General features: G+C 61.8%; 2 protein-coding genes across 5 annotated transcripts in view; one reads left to right on the top strand and one right to left on the bottom strand.

The window, feature by feature from the left end:
- LOC144336944 (uncharacterized) overlaps window positions 1-5,141 on the top strand; it is a 39,327-nt gene extending 34,186 nt beyond the window's left edge. For both annotated transcript variants that reach the window (XM_077978831.1, XM_077978830.1), the window contains one exon: window positions 3,675-5,141. In XM_077978831.1, coding sequence (XP_077834957.1) covers window positions 3,675-4,805 — 1,131 coding nt within the window. In that variant the 3' untranslated portion in view covers window positions 4,806-5,141. The remainder of the gene's footprint in view (window positions 1-3,674) is intronic.
- The window catches only part of ARID3A (AT-rich interaction domain 3A), a 46,837-nt gene extending 25,104 nt beyond the window's left edge, over window positions 1-21,733 (bottom strand). The window contains exons 1-3 of one of the 3 annotated variants that reach the window (XM_028839837.2): window positions 21,549-21,733; window positions 17,610-18,232; window positions 14,640-14,958 (exon numbers count right to left, since the gene is read on the bottom strand). In XM_028839837.2, the coding sequence (XP_028695670.1) occupies window positions 14,640-14,958; window positions 17,610-17,977 (687 nt within the window). In that variant the 5' untranslated portion in view covers window positions 17,978-18,232; window positions 21,549-21,733. The other 2 variants (XM_028839838.2, XM_077978794.1) reach the window with 2 other exon arrangements.

Genomic DNA, 21,733 nt, shown 5'->3' with positions numbered 1-21,733 from the left:
CTGAGGCGGGAGGATGACTTGAGGCCAGGAGTTGGAGGAAAGAAGGAAAAGAAAGAAGCCGTGAGGAACTCTCCTTCCTCCAATGCTGGCGTCCCCTTCCCGGCCCCTCTCTGAAGCCCCACTCCTGGCAGCTCCCACCCACCGACAGCACCCCCAGCCCCCCGCCCCCTTCCGGAGGCCTGATAATCCTGTTATCGCGCGCGGCGGAGGCCCGGGGCAGAGGCTGAGATGACTCAGCACCCGCGGCCACTACTGCCCAGGTGGCAGGGTCCCTGGGGGCCCCGGGGACTCCCCCTCCACAGAAGCACCCACGCTGCCGCTGGGAGGGGTGGGGAGGGCGGGACCCAGCACTGCCTCTCCACACCCCTGGGGTCCCGCTCTGCGTTTGGGGAAACTGAGGCAGGGAGGGGGTCCACAGCTGTCTGGTAACCAGGTTTGCAGAGCACCAGCAACCTGCAAAGCCTGTCACTTGTCCACAGCCTGGAGAGGCAGGAAGGAGGCGGCCAGAGTGCGCCCCCACAGCCACATCACTGCTGCAGACTCCAGGCCAGCCGGGCGCGGTGGCTCGTGCCCGTAACCCCATAATCCCAGCACTTTGGGAGGCCGAGGCAGGCGGATCACCTGAGGTCAGGAGTTTGAGACCAGCCTGGCCAACACGGTGAAACCCCGTCTCTACTAAAAATACAAAAATTAGCCGGGCGTGGTGACAGGCACCTGTAATCCCATCTACTCGGGAGGCTGAGGCAGGAGAATCGCTTGAACTCGGGAGGTGGAGGCTGCAGTGAGCAGAGGTTGCACCACTGCCCTCCAGCCAGGGCAACAGAGTGAGACTCCATCTCAAAAAAAAAAAAAAAAAAAAAGGTTCCAGGCCTCGTCCCTCATCCCCTTCCCACGGAGTCCAGAGGCCAGGAATGAACAGCTGGACGGATGAGGCAGGAATGAAGAAGGAATGAAGTTGGATCAGAGCCTCGGGCTGTAGGCGGGAGGAGGGCAGGGGGGCAGGAGGACCTGGAGGACCTGGAGTCTCGCGCCCCAGGCTGCCCGTTCTCCGGGCCTCAGTTTACCCGTGGTGGGGGTAGGGCTGATGCCATCAAGAAGCGAAAGCTGGTGCCGCGGTGCGGCCCTGGGAGGCCGGGGGATTTTGAGTCTCGGTGTTTTTCCCGTTCCGGAAACTCCCAGGACCGACAGAGACGGCAGAGCTGAGTGTGGACCACAGGGCGAGCCACACGGGGCTGTCGGCCCACAGGGTTTCTGCCAGGACAGTGCACTTTACAGCCGTTATTGAGCACCTCTTGTATGTCCCGGACTATCTTGTATGCCGAGGAGACGCAGTGTCCAAAAAGGGCCCGGACTTCCCAGTTCAGGGAGCAGGAGGAAGAGGTCAGCGGGGGCAGGTGGACTGCGAAGTAAGACACCAGGAGACAGGCAGCCCCGACTGACCGGTGGGCACTGCAGGGTTGGGGGAGGGCAGGGCCACCCACACACCCAGCAGGTGCTTACTTGCAGGGTGACCCTGTGCCCTCACACAGCAGGCACTTACTTAGCTAGTGTCTGCTGTGTGACTTCAGGCCCTTCCCTGCCCTCTCTGGGCTCAGCCTGGCCATGGGTTGCTCCCAGTGCACCTGACCAGCCGGGGGCTCCCCCGCCTGCCTAAGCCACGAGGCTTTCAATTCCCGTCAGCGCAGCCGGGCCTCGGCGGATGCAGATGCTGAGGGCCCTGCCGGGCGTGGGGAAATTGGGGAAGTGATTCTGGGCAGGGCCAAACATCTGCCGGCTCCACTCCCCCGGCCCTGGCGGGCCCCGAGTCCCCTCTCTGGAAATACACAGCACCCCACCCACGGGGCGATATTAATAACACACTCCAGAAATGACCACGGGGGCGGCAAAGGTGCTTCTCTGGATTTCCGGATCACGAGATTCCGGGGGAAGCTCGCTGACGCCAAACCCTCCTCGTTCTCGCGTGTCGGGCCCTTCGTGCGATCGCCGCCCTGCAACCTCGGTCTTCTCACCTGTGAAACGGTCCTGGGCCATCTGGCTGGGGGCTGAGACATGGATGGGGGAGTCCCTTGCTCAGGGAGGGGACCCTGACCGGCTGCCAGCCCGTGTCACAGTTGGGGAAACTGAGACCCACCAGTACGGGAGGGCAGCGGCAGGCCTGGCGCTGAGATGCGGCTGGGGAGGCATCAGCCGACAGGAGCTTCCAGAAAGTTGGTGCAGAGGAGGCAGGAGGCAGCCCCGTGGCGGCGAGAAATGACACGGAACTCCGGGGCCTGCAGTCCCCAGTGGAGCCCCCACCCGGGGCACTGGCCTTTAGCAATCCCTGTGTCTGACGGGAAACCCATTTCACAGATGCAGACACAGACGCAGATCTGGGCCGACGGCAGGCAGGGGGTGCCCCGGGCCACACTCAGACACACCCCACCCCACGGTGCCCAGCACTGGGGGGCACCCAGAAAGCATTTCAAAGGATCAGGAAGCCACAGATGCAGAATCTCAGTGTGGGCCGGGCACAGTGGCTGCCACCTGGGATCCCAGCACAGCAGGAGGCCGAGGCGGACAGATCGCTTGAGCCCAGGAGTTTGAGACCAGCCCAGGCAAGATGACAAAACCCTGTTTTCACAAAAACAGAAACAAAAATTAGCCAGGCATGGTGGCGCACACCTGTAATCCCAGCTACACGGGAGGCTGAGGCGGGAGGATCACGTGAGCCCAGCAGGTGGAGGCTGCAGTGAGCCGTGATGACTCCAGGCTGGGCAACAGAGCAAGACCCTGTCACAAACAAACACACAAACAGAATCTTAGTTTTGAAGCCTGTGGGATTAAAAAAAGAAAAAATTAGCCAGGGGTGGTGGCTCACGCCTATAATCCCTGCACTTTGGGAGGCCGAGGCGGGCGGATCACTTGAGGTCAGGAGTTTGAGACCAGCCTGGCCAACATGGTGAAACCCCATCTCTACTAAAAACACAAAAATTAGCCGGGCATGTAATTAGCGCCTGTAATCTCAGCTACTCAGGAGGCTGAGGCAGGAGAATTGTTTGAACCCAGGAGGCAGAGGTGGCAGGGAGCCGAGATCAGGCCACTGCACTCCAGGCTGGGCAACGAAGGAAGACTCCATCTAAAAATGAATGAATAAATAAATAAATAAAAAGAAAAAAGTATGCCAGGTGCGGTGGCTCATGCCTGTAATCCCAGCACTTTGGGAGGCTGAGGCGGGCGGATCACGAGGTCAGCAGTTCAAGACCAGCCTGGCCAACATGGTGAAACCCCGTCTCTACTAAAGATTCAAAAAATTAGCCGGGCGTGGTGGTGGGCGCCTGTAATCCCAGCTACTTGGGAGGCTGAGGCAGGAGACTCACATGAACCCGGAAGGTGGAGGTTGCAGTGAGCCGAGATCGTGCCACTGTATTCCAGCCTGGGCGACAGAGCGAGACTCTGTCTCATAAGTAAATAAATAAATGAATAAAAAGGAAAAAGTAAAAGTGAAAAAACAAAAACAAAAAAAAGAAATACCCAGGCCAGGCGAGGTGGCTCACGCCTGTAATCCCAGCACTTTGGGAGGCCGAGGCGGGCGGATCACGAGGTCAAGAGATCGAGACCATCCTGCCTAACACGGTGAAACCCCGTCTCTACTAAAAATACAAAAAATTAGCCGGGCGAGGTGGCGGCGCCTGTAGTCCCAGCTACTCGGGAGGCTGAGGCAGGAGAATGGCGTGAACCCAGGAGGCAGACATCGCGCTGAGATCGCGCCACTGCACTCCAGCCTGGGTGACAGAGCGAGACTCCAACTTCAAAAAAATAAGAATAAAAATAAAAATGAAACACCCAGGGTTCTCTTCCCCCAGGCAGTGCTGAACCTGCCACGCTGGGGTGTTCCACACAGGGCCCCCGCCCCGCAGACCGGCCGGCCCACCCACAATACGCCCTCATGCTCCCACCTGGACGCCGGGGCCCTGCCTCTGTGGGCCTCATTTTTCCCTGCTGAGAAATGGGCTTGGAGTAACCACAGGGTCCAAGTACTTTGTCCAGGGCTGGGCACTCGGCAATTAACTCTGTCCTGGGGTTCCCCACAGACTGGACCTGGACAGTCCCAGAAAGCCCCGGAAGGGTCATCCTCAGCAGGAGTGCCCATTCGGAAAGAGGCACCTGGTGGGAGGCTGCGGTCCCATCACTCCCAGCCCGGGTTCTCTGAACAGAAACGCAGCCAGGCACCAGCAGCAGGAGCCGGGCAGTCCAAGGGGCCAGAACACGCCTGCCCCGGCCACGTCGACGCCGTCCCCACAGTGAGACATGGGCCCGCCTGTAGTCCGAGCCCAAAGACAGCTGCAGGAAGGAAGGGGCCGCGTCCCACCTCTCACCCGGGAGTCGAGAGGAAGGGCCCTCCCTGGTGGGCTCAGGGCCCGGGGTCCCTCGGGCACATCCGGCAGGAGCTTCTGCCAGACCCCAGGCCAAGGGCAGGACAGGAACTGCCCCTACCGTGGGCAGCAGCCTCAGAGGAGTCACTCAAGGCTGTGCCTGCTCCAGGGACACCTCACCCCCCAGGGAGCAGATGGAGGTGGGCTGGGGCCGCCCGGGACAGGCAGCAGGGCCCACGCCGTACACCATCCCCTCCTTACAGGAGTCAGAGGAGAAACCTGGGGAACCGTAATGGCCAAGGATGGAAACGAAGTCACAGGAGCTGTACTCCTTCCGATGCCATCCCTGTCTTATGGGCGGGGAATCTGAGGCCCAGAGGACAAGGTCACAGGCGGATCTGTGCACATTGGCGTGGCTGGGCTCTCTCCCACCAGGTGGCATTAAAGCAATGAATAACCACAGAGCTGATCTGCCTAGTTCCTCCCCAAGAACCAGGTCCAAGTGCCCCCAAGAGCTGGGCACATGGCCAACTGGGGGGGCCGGTGGTCGGGCAGGGCGCCAGCTGGGGCAGAGACGCCCAGCCGCTCCCGGAGAAATGGCACAGCAAGACCGTGTCTCCAAGAAATAAAATGAAGTTAGCCGGGTGTGGTGGTGAGTGTCTGTGGTCCCAGCTACTCGGGAGGCTGAAGCGGGAAGATCACTGGAGCCCGGGAGGTCGAGGCTGCCGTGAGCTATGACTGCACCGCTGCACTCCGGCCTGGGCGACAGCACGAGACCCTGTCTCAAAATCCATCCCCGAAAACCAGACTATGAAGGAGGTCCAGCCAGGCTGGCAGTGGGGCCCTCCCAGGGCTGGGGTCAGGGGTCCTGGGTGGGGGACATTCACTTGCCCGGAAGACCCACTTTTGTAGCCGTGAGCGTGGTGCCCCTGAGATGGATAAAGGTTTGGGGGCACCGGAGCAACGGGGCTGAGGCCGGGGCTGCCACGCGAGAGACACGCACCGTGGCCACGAGGGAACCCCCCCACCGATGCTCCTACCCAGACAGGCTTCCGTGAGCCACACAGCCAGCCACTCCTACGCAGACACACACACCCCGGACGCGCCCCTGCCGCCAGACACACGGGGAGCAGACACGCCCGGGAGATAACGGCGAGACAGGCCCGCCCTCCACCACGCTGCCCGCCGTCGGGACTCCAGCGTCAGGGGCAGGAGCTTCTGCTCCGTGCACGGCTGTGTCCCCCGTACACAGGCGAGCTGGCATAAAGCAGGTGCCCCGTAAGTGCCCATGAGAGGGTCGGGCTCAGACATGTGCGCCCAGGGAGGCAGAGCCTGGTGTTTCTGCCCTAACCTCGCTCAGGGCATGGTGCCACGTCAGCAGAGTCGTCCTCTCTCCACAAGTCTGACATCAGCGTATCAGTGGGACTCCAGGGGAGGGCCCTTCCCTCCTCTCCCAGCTTCTGGGGGCTCCAGGTGTCCTTGGCTTGTGGCCACATCGTTCCAGCCTCTGCCTCTGTCTCCACCCAGCTATATCCTCATGTGTCCATGTCTAAATTTCTCTTTTCTTTTCTTTATTCTTTTTTTTTTTTTGAGACAGAGTCTCACTCTGTCACCCAGGCTAGAGTGCAGTGGCGCGATCTCAGCTCACGGCAGCCTCCGCCTCCCGGGTTCAAACAATTCTCCTGCCTCAGCCTCCCGAGTAGCTGGGACTACAGGCACCTGCCACCAGGCCCAGCTAATTTTTGTATTTTAGACAAGGTTTCACCGTGTTGGCCAGGCTGGTCTGAAACTTCTGACTGCAGGTGATCCGCCCGCCTCGGCCTCCCAAAGTGCTGGGATTACAGGCATGAGCCACTGCGCTCGTCCTTTTTTTTTTTTTTTTCTTTTTTTGACACAGGGTCCTGCCCTGTCGCCCAGGTTGGAGTGCCGTGGTGCCACTGTAGCTCACTGCAGCCTGGACCTCCTGGGCTCAAGCAATTCTCCTGCCTTAGCCTTCTGGGTAGCTGGGACCACAGTAGCAAACCACCACAGGTAGCTAATTTTATTATCTTTTTACAGATGGGGTCTCACTATGTTGCCCAGGCTAGTCTCAAACTTCTAGGCTCAAGTGATCCTCCCACCTCAGCCTCCTGAGTAGCTGGGACCACAGGCGTGCACCACCACACCCAGCTAATCTGTGTAGAGACGGGGTCTCGCTCTGCTGCTGAGGCTGGTCTCAAGCTCCTGGACTCAAGCAATCTTCCCGCCTCGGCCTTCCAAAGCGCGGGGATCACAGGCGTGACCTCCCCCTTAGAGGACAACCGACCGGCATGGGATTTGGGGCCACCCTACGCCACGGGACCTCACTGAAGCTAACAACATCTGCAGAGACCCTATTTCCAAATGCAGTTCCAGTCTGAGGTTCCGGGTGGACCTGAGTTTTGGGGGACGCCATCTGATCCAGGACGGGGCTCCTCCTGGAAGGCGGGTTCTTATCTGCTCTCACGTTCTCTGTGTCCGAGGGCGGCAGAGGAGGCTGCTGGGCATGGAATCTGGGCCTGTGTCCAGCGTGGCTTCTGGGCATGGGGCCTGAGTCCCCCAGGCAGCTCACTTCCTGAGCCTGGCCAGAACCAGGGCCTGCGGGCCAGCGGCCTCCACCCGCTCCCTGCCCACCTGCCTGGGCCCACGGACCCCCAGCCCAGCCCTGACCAAGGGGCAAGGCCACATCCCGGTGCCGGGGCCTTCAATGGCCAGATTAGTCGCCGTTTAACCCTGTGACCCCCAATTGTCCTCTGGCCGTGTGCAGTCGGCAGAGCGGAGAAGAGGCGGTCCGCACCCGCCCCCCGTGCGCCACCCACCGGGTCGGCACCGCAGCGGCTCCTGGCCGCCAGCGGAGAGGACCCTGAGTCAAGCGTCCCTCATGGGTGAAGCCCCTGGTGTGCCACGCCCTGGTCAGGACTGACAGAGAATTTGGGGCATCAAAGGGACCTGGACTTCAGCCCTTTGTGTCCAGCAGGGAAACTGAGGCAAGAGTGGACAGGGCTCTGCCGGCAGCTCCTCTGGGTCAGAGAGGGTGGGGGTGCACCCCCAGGGGCCCTGTCCATAGCTCGGCGGTCACCAGGGCTCCGTCAGCTAGGCTGGCTCCAGAGCCCACGGCGGGCAGGGCGGGCGCTGATCTGTGCCCTGCGGCCGATGCGCGCCGCTGACCAAGACAGCACTGCTCTCTAGCAGCCCCGGGGGCTAATGGTTAACAGGCCCCACCGTGACCTCATGCTTCAGGGGCCAGCACGAGGCCCCCAGATGCTCAGGCACACGGGAAGGTCGTCCGTCACAGGCACACCTGTGCACACGCGGGGAGCCCAGGCAGGCACACTTTTGGACACACACTTTCCAGCCTCGGCGTGCACACACACATACGCTTGCAGCCACCCCTGACACACACACACACACACACAGCCACATCCACACAAAACACAGGAGACCAGTCCAACACAGCAGCTCACGCCTGTTATCCCAGCACTTTCAGAGACCAAGGTGGGAGGATCACTTGAGCCCAGGAGTTTGAGACCAGGCTGGGCGACATGATGGCGAGATCCCATCTTTATTGTTAAAAAAATGCCTACACAAGGCCGGGCGCGGTGGCTCAAGCCTGTAATCCCAGCACTTTGGGAGGCTGAGACGGGCGGATCACGAGGTCAGGAGATCGAGACCATCCTGGCTAATACAGTGAAACCCCGTCTCTACTAAAAAATACAAAAAAATAGCCGGGCGAGGTGGCGGGCGCCTGTAGTCCCAGCTACTCGGGAGGCTGAGGCAGGAGAATGGCGTAAACCCGGGAGGTGGAGCTTGCAGTGAGCTGAGATCCGGCCACTGCACTCCAGCCTGGGTGACAGAGCGAGACTCTGTCTCAAAAAAAAAAAAAAAAAAAAAAGCCTACACAAGAGACCATCACCCCAACGTAGACGTTCACACAGGACATCAGGGCAGACGCGCGCCAGGGCAGACGCGCGCCCGGAGAGACTCACCAACAGGTCCACGCAAAACAGGGACGTGGGAAGTTTGCCACGTCCCTCGGCACACAGAGAACTAAACAAACACCGTGGTGCTGGCTGGGGACATGCAGGCGGACGTGTGAGGTGCCGCTGGCTGGGTGCACACAGCCCCACACATGAGTCCCACGGAATCCAGCAGGCGCCCGGTGGGCAGTGGCCATGGAGGGTCCGGAGATGCCGTCTCTGGGGCAAGACCCCTCCCAGGCAGGGTGCCACAAGACCAGACCCACGAGCTGCCTGGCCACAGCCCCAGCGTGCACACTCGCACGCACGCCACGGCGGCTCACCACGCCCATTCCCCGCCCAGGCACCACGCGGGGACACTCTCTGCCTGCGGGCACCGCTCCCTCGGGCCGCCGCGTGTGTTATTAGAAAGCATGGGGCGTGGCCGGCGCTTGGCAGCAGCCACCAGGGTGGGACGCCGGCGGTGGGCGTGGGGCCAGGCCACGGCGGCGGTGACCCCGCGGCGGTGACCCGGTGGCCAGGCGGTGGCGCAGGGGCCAGATAAGGCTCTTCCGGCTGAGTCAGCGAGGCTCCTGGCATGGGCATGGGCTGGGGCATGGTGCCAGGGGCTGGCGGGCAGGCACCCTCCCCTCGCCCTCCAGGGCCCGGCTGGCACAGCGCCAGCAGCCACAGCGGCTTTGATGAGGCAGGCGCTGCCCCGGCGGGAGGACCAGATGCCGGGGGGCTTCCCGACGGCCCTCCACCCAGCTCACGTGCAGCCAGGCCTCCCAGAGGCCCAGGAAGGCACCAGGGCTGGCAGCCGAGGGCCTGGCTCGGGGCCCTCTCGACAAACACACTCTGTCTCAAACACAGCCGCCGGCTCTGTGCGCTCGGAACCTGCTGCCTGACCTCTGGGCAAAGGCCTCGGCTGCACCATCTGCCTAGAGCACCCGCCTGCGCTGGGAAAATTCTACCTTCTCCTTCTTATGTCCCAGAAGCGCAGCTGCAGCATCGGCCTCTTCTACTCCTGCCTGGACCAAGGGTGCCTCCGTTCTGTCCTCCCAGCCTCCTCCTCCCAGCTCCGAACCCTACCAAGGCTCCCCGCTGAGCCCAGCTCTGGGCGCCCTGATGCTCTGTCCACCGCTCCTGCTACACCGAGCTTGACTGCCCCGCGGCCCAGGATGGCTTTAAACGCAGCCCAATGCAAATGTGTAAATTTCTTAACACGCTACGAGATTTTTTTTGCAATTATGTTTTGGCTCATCAGGTATCATTAGCATTAGTGTATTTTACGTGAGGCCCAAGACAATTCTTCTTCTTCTGATGTAGCCCAGGGAAGCCAAAAAATTGGCCACCTTGGCCCTACACATTATGCTCCAGTCACAGCGATCCAACAGGCAGGATCGCTGTCTCACTAACGAACTCTTACACATCCTGCAAAGCCCCAGCCCCAATGCCTCTTCCTCTGGGCAGCCTCTCCCTCAATCTCCTCTAGCCCAGCCCGGACCCCTCGAGGGATTTGGGGCTTTCCCAGTGGCCCCTCCGAGCCTCAGTCTGCAATGGAGGTGGTGAGGCCAGGGCAGATCCCAATGCTACCTTCACATCCAGCTCTGGCTCCCACCAGCCTGGGGGTCTCTGGAGCAGGACGATGAAAATGTGTGCCCGCTTCTCACAGAGCGCTGGCAATTCCAGCTCCCCACCTCCTCCCCACACTGCTCCAAGCACCTCCCACGCCCCAGAGATGTTCATTACGGTATTGTTTACAACAGGGAAATGACCGAGGGAAGTGTGTGGAAATGACCGAGGGAAGTGTGTGGAAATGACCGCGGGAAGCGTGTGGATATGTCGGCGTCCAGGGCCACGAGGGGAACATCCACACAGCTAAAAAGAACCAGGCATCTCAGAACGTCCCAATTACAACGCGAACGCACCGCGATAAACAGCTCCTCGAAGCCAGCGGTGGGAGGACCCTCTCAGCCTCCGCTGCAGATCACGTTAGATACCTCCCAGGTCACATTCCCGGGTGCACGTGGGCAGAGAAAGGCCTGGAGAACGCACGGCTCATGCCCTAGAGGTCAAGGGGGACTCGGGGCTCACTGTAAACGTTCCATTTTCTTCCTCTCTGCAAAAAGAGTGTCAAGTGTCACTTCTGGAACCAAAAGCGTATCGAGAGGCCGGGTGCGGTGGCTCACGCCTGTCATCCCAGCACTCTGGGAGGCCGAGGCAGGCAGATCACAAAGTCAGGAGTTCGAGACCACCCTGGCCAACATGGTGAAACCCCCATCTCTACTAAAAACACAAAAATTAGCCGGGCCTGGTGGCGGGCGCCTGTAATCCCAGTTACGCAGGAGGCTGAGGGAGGAGAATCGCTTGAACCCAGGAGGCAGAGGTTGTGGTGAGCTGAGATTGCGCCACTGCACTCCAGCCTCAGTGACAGAGCAAGACTCCATCTAAAAATAAATAAATAAATAAATAAATAAATAAACAAACAAACCAGGCGTGGTGGCGGGCGCCTGTAGTCCCAGCTACTCGAGAGGCTGAGGCAGGAGAATGGCGTGAACCCGGGAGGCGGAGCCTGCAGTGAGCTGAGATCCGGCCACTGCACTCCAGCCTGGGCCACAGAGAGAGACTCTGTCTCAAAAAAAAAAAAAAAAAAGAGATGGCCAGGCGCAGTGGCTCAAGCCTGTAATCCCAGCACTTTGGGAGGCCAAGACGGGCAGATCACGAGGTCAAGAGATCAAGACCATCCTGGCTAACACGGTGAAACCCCGTCTCTACTAAAAAAATACAAAAAAAAAAAACTAACCGGGCGAGGTGGCGGGCGCCTGTAGCCCCAGCTACTCGGGAGGCTGAGGCAGGAGAATGGCGTGAACCCGGGAGGCGGAGCTTGCAGTGAGCTGAGATTGTGCCACTGCACTCCAGCCTGGGCGACAGAGCAAGACTCCGTCTCAAATAAACAAATTAAAAAAATAAATAAATAAATAAAATCCCACGATGGTGGGGTGCGGTGGCTCACACCTGTAATCCCAGCACTTTGGGAGGCCAAGGTAGGCAGAATTGCCTGAGCCCAGGAGTTCTAGACCAGCCTGGGCAGCATAGTGAGACCCCATCTCTACAAAAGTTAGCTGAGTGGGGTGGCACCCGTCTGTGCTCGCAGCTACTCAGGAGGCTGAGGGAGGAGGATCGCTTGACCCCAGGAGATCGAGGCTGCAGGGAGTTAGGACGGCACCACTACACTCCAGCCTATGCAGCACAGTAAGACCCTGCCTCAAAAATTATAATCATAATCCAACAAAATCCTACCGTGGCCACTTTCTAGAACCCAGGCCTGCTGTGTGGGTGACGGGAGGCCACCAGGAGCCTACGTCAGACATCAAGAGGCTGAGATCCTAATCGCTGCCTGACACGTGCTGGCCTCCAAAACTGCACGTCCCCAGGCAGTGAGGTTCCAGGTGTCCAGGGAAAGAACTCGTGGCCCTGAGCCTGCTGCGCCCGGCCCCCCCTGCAGCCTGGCCACCCACCAGACCTGCAGCCGACAGCAGAATTTCACAGCTGTCGAGGATTTGCAGGCGGAAGTTAGCCCCGAGGCCTGCCAGGATCTGGGAGGAAGAGGCAGAGACAGTGCCAAGCGGCCGGCCGGCGGGCCAGGGCTGCCACGTGCCAGGAAGGGGGTGGGGCAGGCGCCAGAGTCAACAGGGGCCCCAGCGGGGGTGCGGGGGTAACACTGACTGGGCTGGTTGGGCCCAGGCCACTGTTGACACTGGGAACGCAGGTGCCTGGCCAGCTGGGCGGGCGGCAGCATCAGCGGCTGGACCTGCCACGAACGGCCCAGGGTAAGATCCCAGGCCCGGCCGGGCGCGGTGGCTCAGGCCTGAAATCCCAGCACTTTGGGAGGCTGAGTTAGGCAGATCACTTGAGCCCAGGAGTTTGAGACCAACCTGGGCAACATAGCGAGAGCCCTTCTCTAGGGGAAAAAAAAAATGACAGGACTGCAGGGCGGGGGCCTCCCCCAAGACCCACTGCCCACAACCCTCCCTCGGCCCCATCTTCTCGGAGTTCCAATCCCGTCTCCTGCAAGACCCGGAGGCAGCACCCGGCCGCTACACATAAGACCCAGCCCAGAGGCGGCACCAGGTCCCTACACACAAGGCCCAGCCCGGAGGCAGCACCAGGTCCCTACACACAACACCCAGCCCGGAGGCGGCACCAGGTCCCTACACACAAGGCCCAGCCCGGAGGCGGCACCAGGTCCCTACACACAAGGCCCAGCCCAGAGGCGGCACCAGGTCCCTACACACAAGGCCCAGCCCGGAGGCGGCACCAGGTCCCTACACACAAGGCCCAGCCCGGAGGCGGCACCAGGTCCCTACACACAAGGCCCAGCCCGGAGGCGGCACCCGGTCCCTACACACAAGCCAAGCTTTAGTCTACCTCTCAGGGCCTCTGTGCAGTCCGTTCCCAGTACACCCAGGGGGCAGGTGCGGGGGACCAGGGGGCCGGGCACGAGGCACGAGCTCCATGAATACCTGAGGCCGCTGGTGACACAGTGACTGCCTCCCTGCTCTGGCCTCAGTTTCCCCATCTTGGCTTCCCGCTGCAGAAAAACCCTGCGTGGCACCTTGGACCCCGACCTGGGTGTCGCTCAGACAAGCTGGACAGCGGCCTCTGCCTCCCGCCTTTGTTCTGGACACGCTACAGACTGTGGGGTCAGGGCGCCTGGCCCCTCGTCCCTGCCTGATCCGGGCCGGTCACCCCAAAACTCACCCGTCGGCTTTGGGCCTCGGAGGCCGCGGCTGTCCGGGCGGCGCACGTGTCCAGGGTCAGGTCCCCCTCTGACCCCCGAAGGACCGACTGAATGGGGGGCCTTGACCCTCCCTCTGGGCTTGGCTATAACCTTGCGGGGATGGAGGTCTCCGTCCAGCTCCTGCCGCCCCCTCAGCCCAGGGCTTGCTGCGGGCTGAGTCCCGGGCAGACGGCAAATATTGGGTGAATAAACAAATGAAATTAAAGAGAATCCACTCTCAACACGCTCATCTGTACCATCTTAAACCCAGAAAAGATCACAAGACCCCTTCTCCCAGCGCTGAGCCTCTGTTTTCTCACTGGCAAAATGGGACTCGCGGCGGCGTGGCCCGTGGAGTATCCCCTTCTGCAGGAGAGGGAAACCGAGTCACGGAGCAGGGTGGAATTGGCGAGACGCGCCCCTCCCCGAGTCCCCGTCGCAGCCCTGGCCGTTCTCCCACACCATGTCCAGCTTTCAGCTCTTTACTCTTTGTGAGTTTCCAGGCAGTCCAAACTTAAGTCTCCTGAGGGTTGCTGGGGTTAGAATCGCCCCTTAAGCTACCAGGCACCCCTGGAGTCAGGAGCCCCGGGAGGCCCCACTGGGAATCTGTGCCTCGGCCCCTCCTAGGAGGCTTCTGGGAGCGGATTCTGGAAGCCCAGGAAGCCCAGGGTTGAAGGGGCTGCCCCAAGGCAGGCATGTCCCAGCGTGTCCATCACCCACCTCCCTGCGGGAGCCCAGACCAGCCTCCAGCCCCGGGCGAGGAGGTGGTTCCCCGCAGCCGCACCCAGAGGTCAGGGCAGAGCCCAGCTGGCCGAGGGCTGGAATGTGAGCCTGGCCACCATCTGGTTTCCATCTGCCCAGCCCAGCACGGTCCAACTTCAAAGCATCCCCCGCTCGGCCACTTCCTCTGGCCTGGCCGCCTGCAGGGAAAGGCTGGAGCGGTCCCTACTTCCTCCTTCAGCCTGGGGTCCCTGAGACCCCCCTGCCGGCCCCGGCCTTAACCATCCACTCGGAGCCTCACAGACGCTTTCTCCTGCGTCTCCTGCAGTCGCACCTGAGTCACCCCCAGGTCCCCTCGGCTGCCGGCTGCAGCCTGCAACCCCCCCATGGCTCTCCACAGATGCCAGGGGACCGAGGAGGCCTTGTCACCGCGTCACCAAGGCCCCGGTCTCTCTGCCCGCATCGCCCACATGCCTGGTTCCTCCAGCCCACGCCCAGCTCGGGCTGGCGCCAGCCTCCCTCCCAGACCCGCCTTCCCTCTCTGCCCCATCACCTCCGATACGGGGGCTGTGAAGCCCCCCAGCTTTCTCCTTCGCGGCGGGCACTCCTCACAAACCCCACATCAGAGCAATAACAATGGTCGAGCCCACAGCCAGGAGGGAAGCACAGGAAGCAGAGCTACCGCAGGAATCCCCAGCTCTCAACTCGACGCCCGGCTCAGCACACACCCCGCGCAACGGGGGTCCTTCGAAGGGCCCCAGTGGGCCCGGGAGCAGGTGCTCGGCCGCCACACGGGACGCATCCACTCACCTGCTTAAACTGCTCCTCATACGTCCAGTCCCCGTGGTCAGGCGGCTGCAGCTGCGGAGCTACGTGGGCCCCTCCGGTGTGGGCAGGGCCAGGCCCCGGCCGCTCCTGGCCCCCCAGCGCTCTGGGAACGCCATCGCCTCGGAAGGCCTGGGGTGGCTGGGCCTTTCGGGGGAACAGCGCCGTGGTGCCCAAGTTGGCAGGGCCTGGGGGCCCCAGCCCCTCCTCGTCCTCCTCCTCCTCCTCATCCTCGTAATCCTCCTCCTCCTCCTCATCCTCCCCGAGGTCTTCCTCCATCTCCTCCTCCTCCCATTTGGGCTTCCTGGGGTGAGCAGAGGGCAGGAGTCAGGGGAGAAGGTGCTGGCTCGTACCAGCCTAGGGAGAGACCCGCACCCCACCCAGCCTCAGTTTCCCTCTCTGGAAATAGGAAGAGCCGGCCGCCGCCAGCTCAGGCTGCAGAGCGTGCCCGTGAGCACAGCCTGCGTGGGGCAGCCGTGACGTCCATTTTGTTCCCAATTAGCCCAGAACAGCACACGCCGTCCCTACAGCGTGAATTTTGGGGCCTTGAAAAGCATCACGCAGGAGGCACGGTGGCGCATGCCTATAATCCCTGCAGCACTCTGGGAGGCCAAGGCGGGAGGATCCCTTGAGCCCAGGAAGTGGAGGCTGCAGTGAGCTATGATGGCACCACTGCACTCCAGCCTGGGCCACAGAGCAAGACCCCGTCTCTTGAAAAAAAAAAAATGGGAATCATTGTGGCAGGTTGGTTCCTGCACCATGCATGCCATCTCAGCTCCACCTCCCATTCCCTCCACAGGGAGAATTCTCCCACCGCTATATGAAATCCACCCCACCCTGGCCACTGCCCCTCCACGGCACCCTCCTAGATTTTCTTGCAGCTCTTTGTACAACCTGACATCACCTGCTTCTTTGCTAGGTTTTGTTCGGTTGGTTTTTTTCTTTTGAGACAGAGCCTCACTCTGTTACCCAGACTGGAGTGCAGTGGTGCGATCTCTGCTCACTGCAACCTCTGCCTCCCAGGTTCAAGCGATTCTCCTGCCTCAGCCTCCTGAGTAGCTGGGACTACCGGCGTGAACCACCGTGCCCGGCCAGTTTTGTTTGTGTTTTGAGACAGGGTCTTCTCTGTTGCCCAGGCTGGAGTACAGTGGTATGATCACAGCTCACTGCCGTCTTGACCTCCTGAGCTCAAGCAATCCTCCCGCCTCGGCCTCTCAAGTAGCTGGGACCACAGATACGCGCCACCACACCCGACTAATTTTTGTACTTTTTGTAGAAATGGGGTCTCACTATGTTGCCCAGGTTGGTCTTGAACTCCTGGGCTCGAGTGATCCTCCCACCTGGGCCTCCCAAAGTGCTGGGATTGCAGGCGTGGGCCACCGCGCCCGCCATCTTTACTTGCTCAGGTCCTCCCAGGAAGATGCGGGTTCCTGGAGGTCAGGGTCCCACAGCGAGTGAGCCCTCAACCAGCCCTGGGGGGACCCACACGCTATGCAGGTCCGGCTGGCTGCAGATTTTATCTGCCCCTCACGCTGGATCTGCCGCCACTGAATCTGCCATCGTCGTTGCTGGCTACATTGCTTTAAGTTAACTAAGATGAAACAAAGGCGGCCAGGCGCGGTGGGTCACGCCTATAATCCCAGCACTTTGGGAGGCCGAGGCGGGCGGATCATGAGGTCAGGAGGTTGAGACCATCCTGGCTAACACGGTGAAACCCCGTCTCTACTAAAAACACACAAAAAAATAGCCAGGCGTGGTGGCGGGCGCCTGTGGTCCTAGCTGCTTGGGAGACTGAGGCACGAGAATGGCGTGAACCCGGGAGGCGGAGCTTGCAGTGAGCCAAGATTGCGCCACTGCACTCCAGCCTGGGTGACAGAGCGAGACTCCGTCTCAAAAAAAAGATGAAACAAAGTTAAAAACCCAGACCTCAGTTGCCCTGACAACATTTCCAGTGTTTAGCGGCCACTCCTGTGCTAGAGATTAGAAATGGAGAACATTTTTATCATCATCCTGAAAGGCTGACTGCCCGGCACACAGTACAGGGTGGATAAACACTTGCTCAGGGGAACAGGGTCCACAGGACACTCACTTACTCCCTTTATTAAAAAAACGTAAGTTGGAGACCAGACTGGCCTACATGGCAAAATCCCGTCTCTACTAAAAATACAAAAATTGGCCGACTATGGTGGTATGCGCCTGTGATCCAAGCTACTTGGGAGGCTGAAGCAGGAGAATCACTTGAACCCAGGAGGCAGAGGTTGCAGCGAGCAGAGATTACGCCGTTGCATTCCAGCCTGGGTGAAAAGAGCAACTCTCTCTAAAAAAAAAAAAAAAACCACCACATTCTCAGCTCACTGCAATCTTCGCCTCCTGGGTTCAAGCGATTCTCCTGCCTCAGCCTCCTGAGGAGCTGGGATTACAGGCGCCTGCCACCACGCCCAGCTAATTTTTGTATTTTTAGTAGAGATGAGGTTTCGCCATGTTGGCCAGGCTGGTCTTCAGCTCCTGACCTCAGGTGATCCACCCGCCTCAGCCTCCCAAAGTGTTGGGATTACGGGCATGAGTCACAGCACCCAGCTAAAAAAACCTTTTTTTTTGAGACAGGGTCTGTCTCTGTCGCCCAGGCTGGAGTGCACTGGAGCAATCACAACTCACTGCAGCCTCAACCTCCTGTTCTCAAGGGATCCTCCTGCCTCAACCTCCCCAGTAGCTGGGACCACAGGTGCACCACCATGCCTGGCTAATTTTTTGCAGAGATGGGGTCTTGTTATGTTGCCCAGGCTGGTCTCCAAGCCCTGGGCCCAAGTGATCCTCCCACCTCGGCCTCTCAAACTGCTGGAATTACAGGCAGGAGACCCCGCGGCAGGACCCTTACTCACATTCTGCAGATGAGCAAAGCGATGGCTCAGAGCCAGTAACAGCCCCCGGAAGGCCCTACCCCAGACCCCAACTCACATGTCCTCGTCGGAGGCCACGTCCTCAAAGTGCTCCTCTTCCGGCCCTTCTCTGCCTCTGCCGGGTGAGCCCGGTGTCCCCTCCCGGGCCGCGTCCTCCTCCTCCGAGCCTGGGGGCCCATCCTCAGAGCCCCCGGGGCTGGCCGGGTGTCCCAGGCCCGCAGCTGCAGCCCGCATGGCGGCCAGCGCAGCCATCTGAGCCCGCTGCATCCGAGCACTCTCGGGCTCTCTGTCCTCATCGGCAGCGGCCCGGGCCCGGCCGGGGGGTGCAGCGGAGGGATCGGGGGGCAGCTGCTGCCGGGCCTCCAGCTCCTGGCGCGCCCGCTGCTGCCTCTGCAAGAGCGTCTCCATCACGGCCTGCAGCTTCATGGCCCTGCGGCCCGGGCCACCACCACCACCACCACGGGCGCTAGGGGTGGGCGGCGGGGGCGGCCCCTGCGGGGAGGGGGCCCGGCCGCACTGCAGCGTGGGGGCCGCGGGGGAGCCGGGGCAGTGCAGGGTGGCAGGGGGCGGGGGCGGGGGCCGCCGGGCTCAGGCTGAAGGCTGACAGGGCATGCCTCTTCCTCACGCTGGGCTCCAGGGGACAGAGGCTGGTGTCTGGCTCATTCACGCATCTGCAGAAACCTGAGGGGGGAAAAAAGGGACGGTCAGAGCAGACCTGAGCTCCTCAGGCCCCCTCCTTCCCCATGAAGGCCCTGGGGATCAGCTCTCATGTCCATCTCATGCAGGATGCAGACCTGGAGGCCTTCCTGGAGGCAGAGGCGCAGGCTCTTCGCATACACCCTACTGTGGGCCTGGGTAGCAAGGTCCCTCCGCTCTGGGCCACAGAGAAACACACTGTGGCCAGACTGTCTGCCCCAGGAGATCTTGGATTATTGCTTCACAAGCAGGGTGGGGGAATGGGCGTTCCTGGCCTGTGATTGGCCAGCGGGCTCTGGGCCCCAGTCAGGTGGGTTCTAAGTTCCAGCTGCTGCCTGAATCCCTGTTGGAGCAGCCCAGCCCGGACTCCAGGTATCCAGGTATCCTCCCATCTCAGGCCAACAGAGATGGTGGCTGGCTGAGATTGACTGCTTGTTGTATACGGGCCCTGGGCTAACTCTCCCCGCATCACACAACTCAACAGCAACGCCCAAGCCCCAGCCTCTCTGGGCCTCAGTTTCCCCACCTGCAAAATGGCGTGGATTAACAGTGCTCCCCCCATGGCACTCAAGGAGGGATGAATCGCGTTCAGGAGGTTAAGGTGGGCACCAATAGGTGTCAGGGAAGGGGGCACCAGGGTGGTCCCATTTCACAGTTGAGGACAACTGAGGCTCAGGGACCCTCTGCTTGGACACATGGGGCTGGGGTTTGAACCTCACAGTCTCCGCAGGGCAACAGGGGTCTGGAGTTTCCCAGTCCTCTGGGACTCCGAGTGGGCTGGATGTCTGGGACGGCAACACACTCACTCCAGCCTAAAGTCCCGTCCACCCAGGGCCAGTCCTAATGGCCTGGGCGAGGAACAGAGACTTCCCGGGGGCTGGGTCCCAACCCAGCCACCCCAGCCACCCCCCAGCCCAGGCCACACCTCCACCCGCCCAGGCCGCCAATAAAACAGGCCGGGCAGAACCCAACAGGCCTGGAGTGACACCCCCGAGGGAAGGCACATCATGGGGACAGCGGAGGGGGCAAAGCTCCACCCTCCGGAGAGGCAGCTGGGCCCAGGAGGCTGCCCCCAACCCTTACCCTGGCAAAGGAGCCCCCAAGACTCATAAACAGCTCCTGGGTAGACAAGGTCTGGAGAGGCGAGGAGGCAGGGACTCCTGGGACTCAGATGCCTCCTGTGACCTGACCCCACCCAGGTCAGTGTTACACAGCAGACCCCCTCAAGCCTTCCCAGGCACGGGAGGGGAGAGCCGTGCAGCCCCCTCTGCCCCAGATACCCTTTACCCAGACCCCTGAGTCTTTCGGCCCCATGGGTGAAAGGCAGTGGGGGGCAGGTGGGTGGCCCCTGGGAGAAAGCAGGGAGGGCACGTTCCGAAATAAGCCTCTGTTCCATCTGTTGTGGGGACAGAGGTCCCAAGTCACAAAGACCTCAGGGCCATAGTGCTGAGGAGTGACCAGGAGAGCTTGGTGGTCCAGAGGCCACCAGGGCGGCACCCAGCCCCCCACCCCCTGGCCTGTGGTCACCCCCCCCCACCCAACCCAAGAAAGTGCTGAGGGGGCATTTCTGACTCAGGGTCTGGTCCGGTCTGTCGCCCTTCCCCCACCTGTGACAACTTCAAGACAAGCCCCCCCCCCACGGAAGAGCTCCAAGCAAAGCCCCCCCTCTTTGGGGGCACAGAAGGAAGAGGCCAAAGGAAGCCACTCCCCCCACCAGCCCGCTCCGAGCCCTGCTGGGTTTAATGACCCTTCCGGGTCGCCCGATGGGGGAGGGGAGCAGGACAGACCTCCACGTTGGGGCCGGTGGAGGGGGCAGGTGGGGATCCCAGATCCCCCCCTAGGCCAGGGCTGGGTGCCCCCCCATCGCCGCCATTAACCCTAAACTGGCAACGCCCACCCCCTTCAGACCCCTCCCCCCAAGAGCCCTTTGTCCTCGACCCCCACCCCCATTTTATGACAGCCCCAAGGGAGAGGCTGGGACAGGGCACTGGGTGGTCGTTGGACCTGGCAGGGGTGGGGGGCGGAGGGATCTTGGGCCACACCCTCCTCCCCCCAGGCCTCCGGAGAGAGGTCACCCGCTCGGCCCGGGCCTTGCAAAACATGGTTATTTAAAGAGTTGTGCAAGGCCCTGGGCCCGCGGGTGGCGAAAGGGGCCCCTCACTCCACGAAGGGAAGAGGAGGGGGAGGGGCGGGGCAGAAAGCTGGGGAGGGGGCTAAGAAACTCCTGGGTTGGGGGGGCCTGGAGGAAGTGAGAAAAAAACTCATGAAGGAGAAGAAACAAGAACACAGAAACCCTGGTCCGGATTTCAAAGGCTTCTTGGAAAGCGGCCGATTTGCATGGGGGGGGAACCCCTCCAGCCCGAGCGCCTAAAAACGGAAGATAATTGAACCTGCCGCCTGGGGTCGGCGCCGAACGTTGGAGTTGACAAACGCGCGCTCCCAGCGCTTCCTGCGCCGGCTTTTGTGTCTGGGGGGCCCTGAAACGGGTCGGGGGGCTCTTCCTGGGTATCCCCGCCGGTGAACCGGGCGCCCGGGCCCAACCCACCCCGGCGCGCGGGGGCCGCGGTGTCTCCCCCGGGGGCCCCTCTCTGCGCTAGGGCGGACACTTTATAAATAAACCAGCCCGGCTGGGGAGGCTCGCCGGGAACTACCCTCCCTCCTCTCTGGGCTGCCGAATAAACCCCTGATTTCGGGGAGAAAAAGTAAAACTGAAATAAAATATCTGGGTGCAGCCCCCCGCGCGCGCGCAGAGACCATTTCCTTCCGCTGGGGAAGGGGGGGCGCGCACTCGCGACCCCCGATCGCCCCTGAGCGATTGATCCAATGGGGAGTGAAGTCTCCAAGCGGGGCGCAAAGAAAACTCCCCGAACCCCGAACCGCCAGGGCCGCCTCCCCAGCCCGGGACCCCCACCAACATCTCCGCCCAACTTTGGGGACCCCCTTTTTTGGCTTCCAGGACGCACTGCGCCCACCCCGGCACCGGAACCCGCGCTGGGAACGGCCAGCGCGCCCCCCAGCCTTACCGCGCAGGGCGGCTCGTGGGGGGGCGCGCGCCCCGCGCCTGGGGTCGGCCTGCCCGGGCCCGCCTGGCCTCCAAGCCGCCGGTGCGCGCCCCTGGCTCCCGGCCCCCGACCCACGGGGCTGTGCCGCGCGCCGACTCACCGAGCCGCCAGCCGCGTCCGCGTCTACACCCCTCCGCCCGATTGGTAAGAGGCGCCCCGCGCGCGGCCGGCCCCCGCCCCGCCCCTCCCCCACCCCCAGACAAATCACCAGGGGACGAGTCGCTCTCGGATGCAAATACCTGGCCGGTGATTCAGCGCCGCGGCCCGGGCGCGGGAGGGGCTCGCCAGGGCTCCCACTTTTCCCCGGACGCCCCCTCGCCCCCCGCGCGCGGTCGGACAACGCGCAACCAGCCCGGGGGCGCTGGGGAGCCGGGCAGAGTGGACGGAAATTTTCAGGTCGCGGCCCCTTTAAAGGATAATAAAT

The sequence above is a fragment of the Macaca mulatta genome, chromosome 19 (assembly GCF_049350105.2).
Source record: "Macaca mulatta isolate MMU2019108-1 chromosome 19, T2T-MMU8v2.0, whole genome shotgun sequence".
In the NCBI taxonomy this organism is placed as follows: domain Eukaryota; kingdom Metazoa; phylum Chordata; class Mammalia; order Primates; family Cercopithecidae; genus Macaca; species Macaca mulatta.
This window is presented reverse-complemented; position numbering and strand designations above follow the sequence as displayed.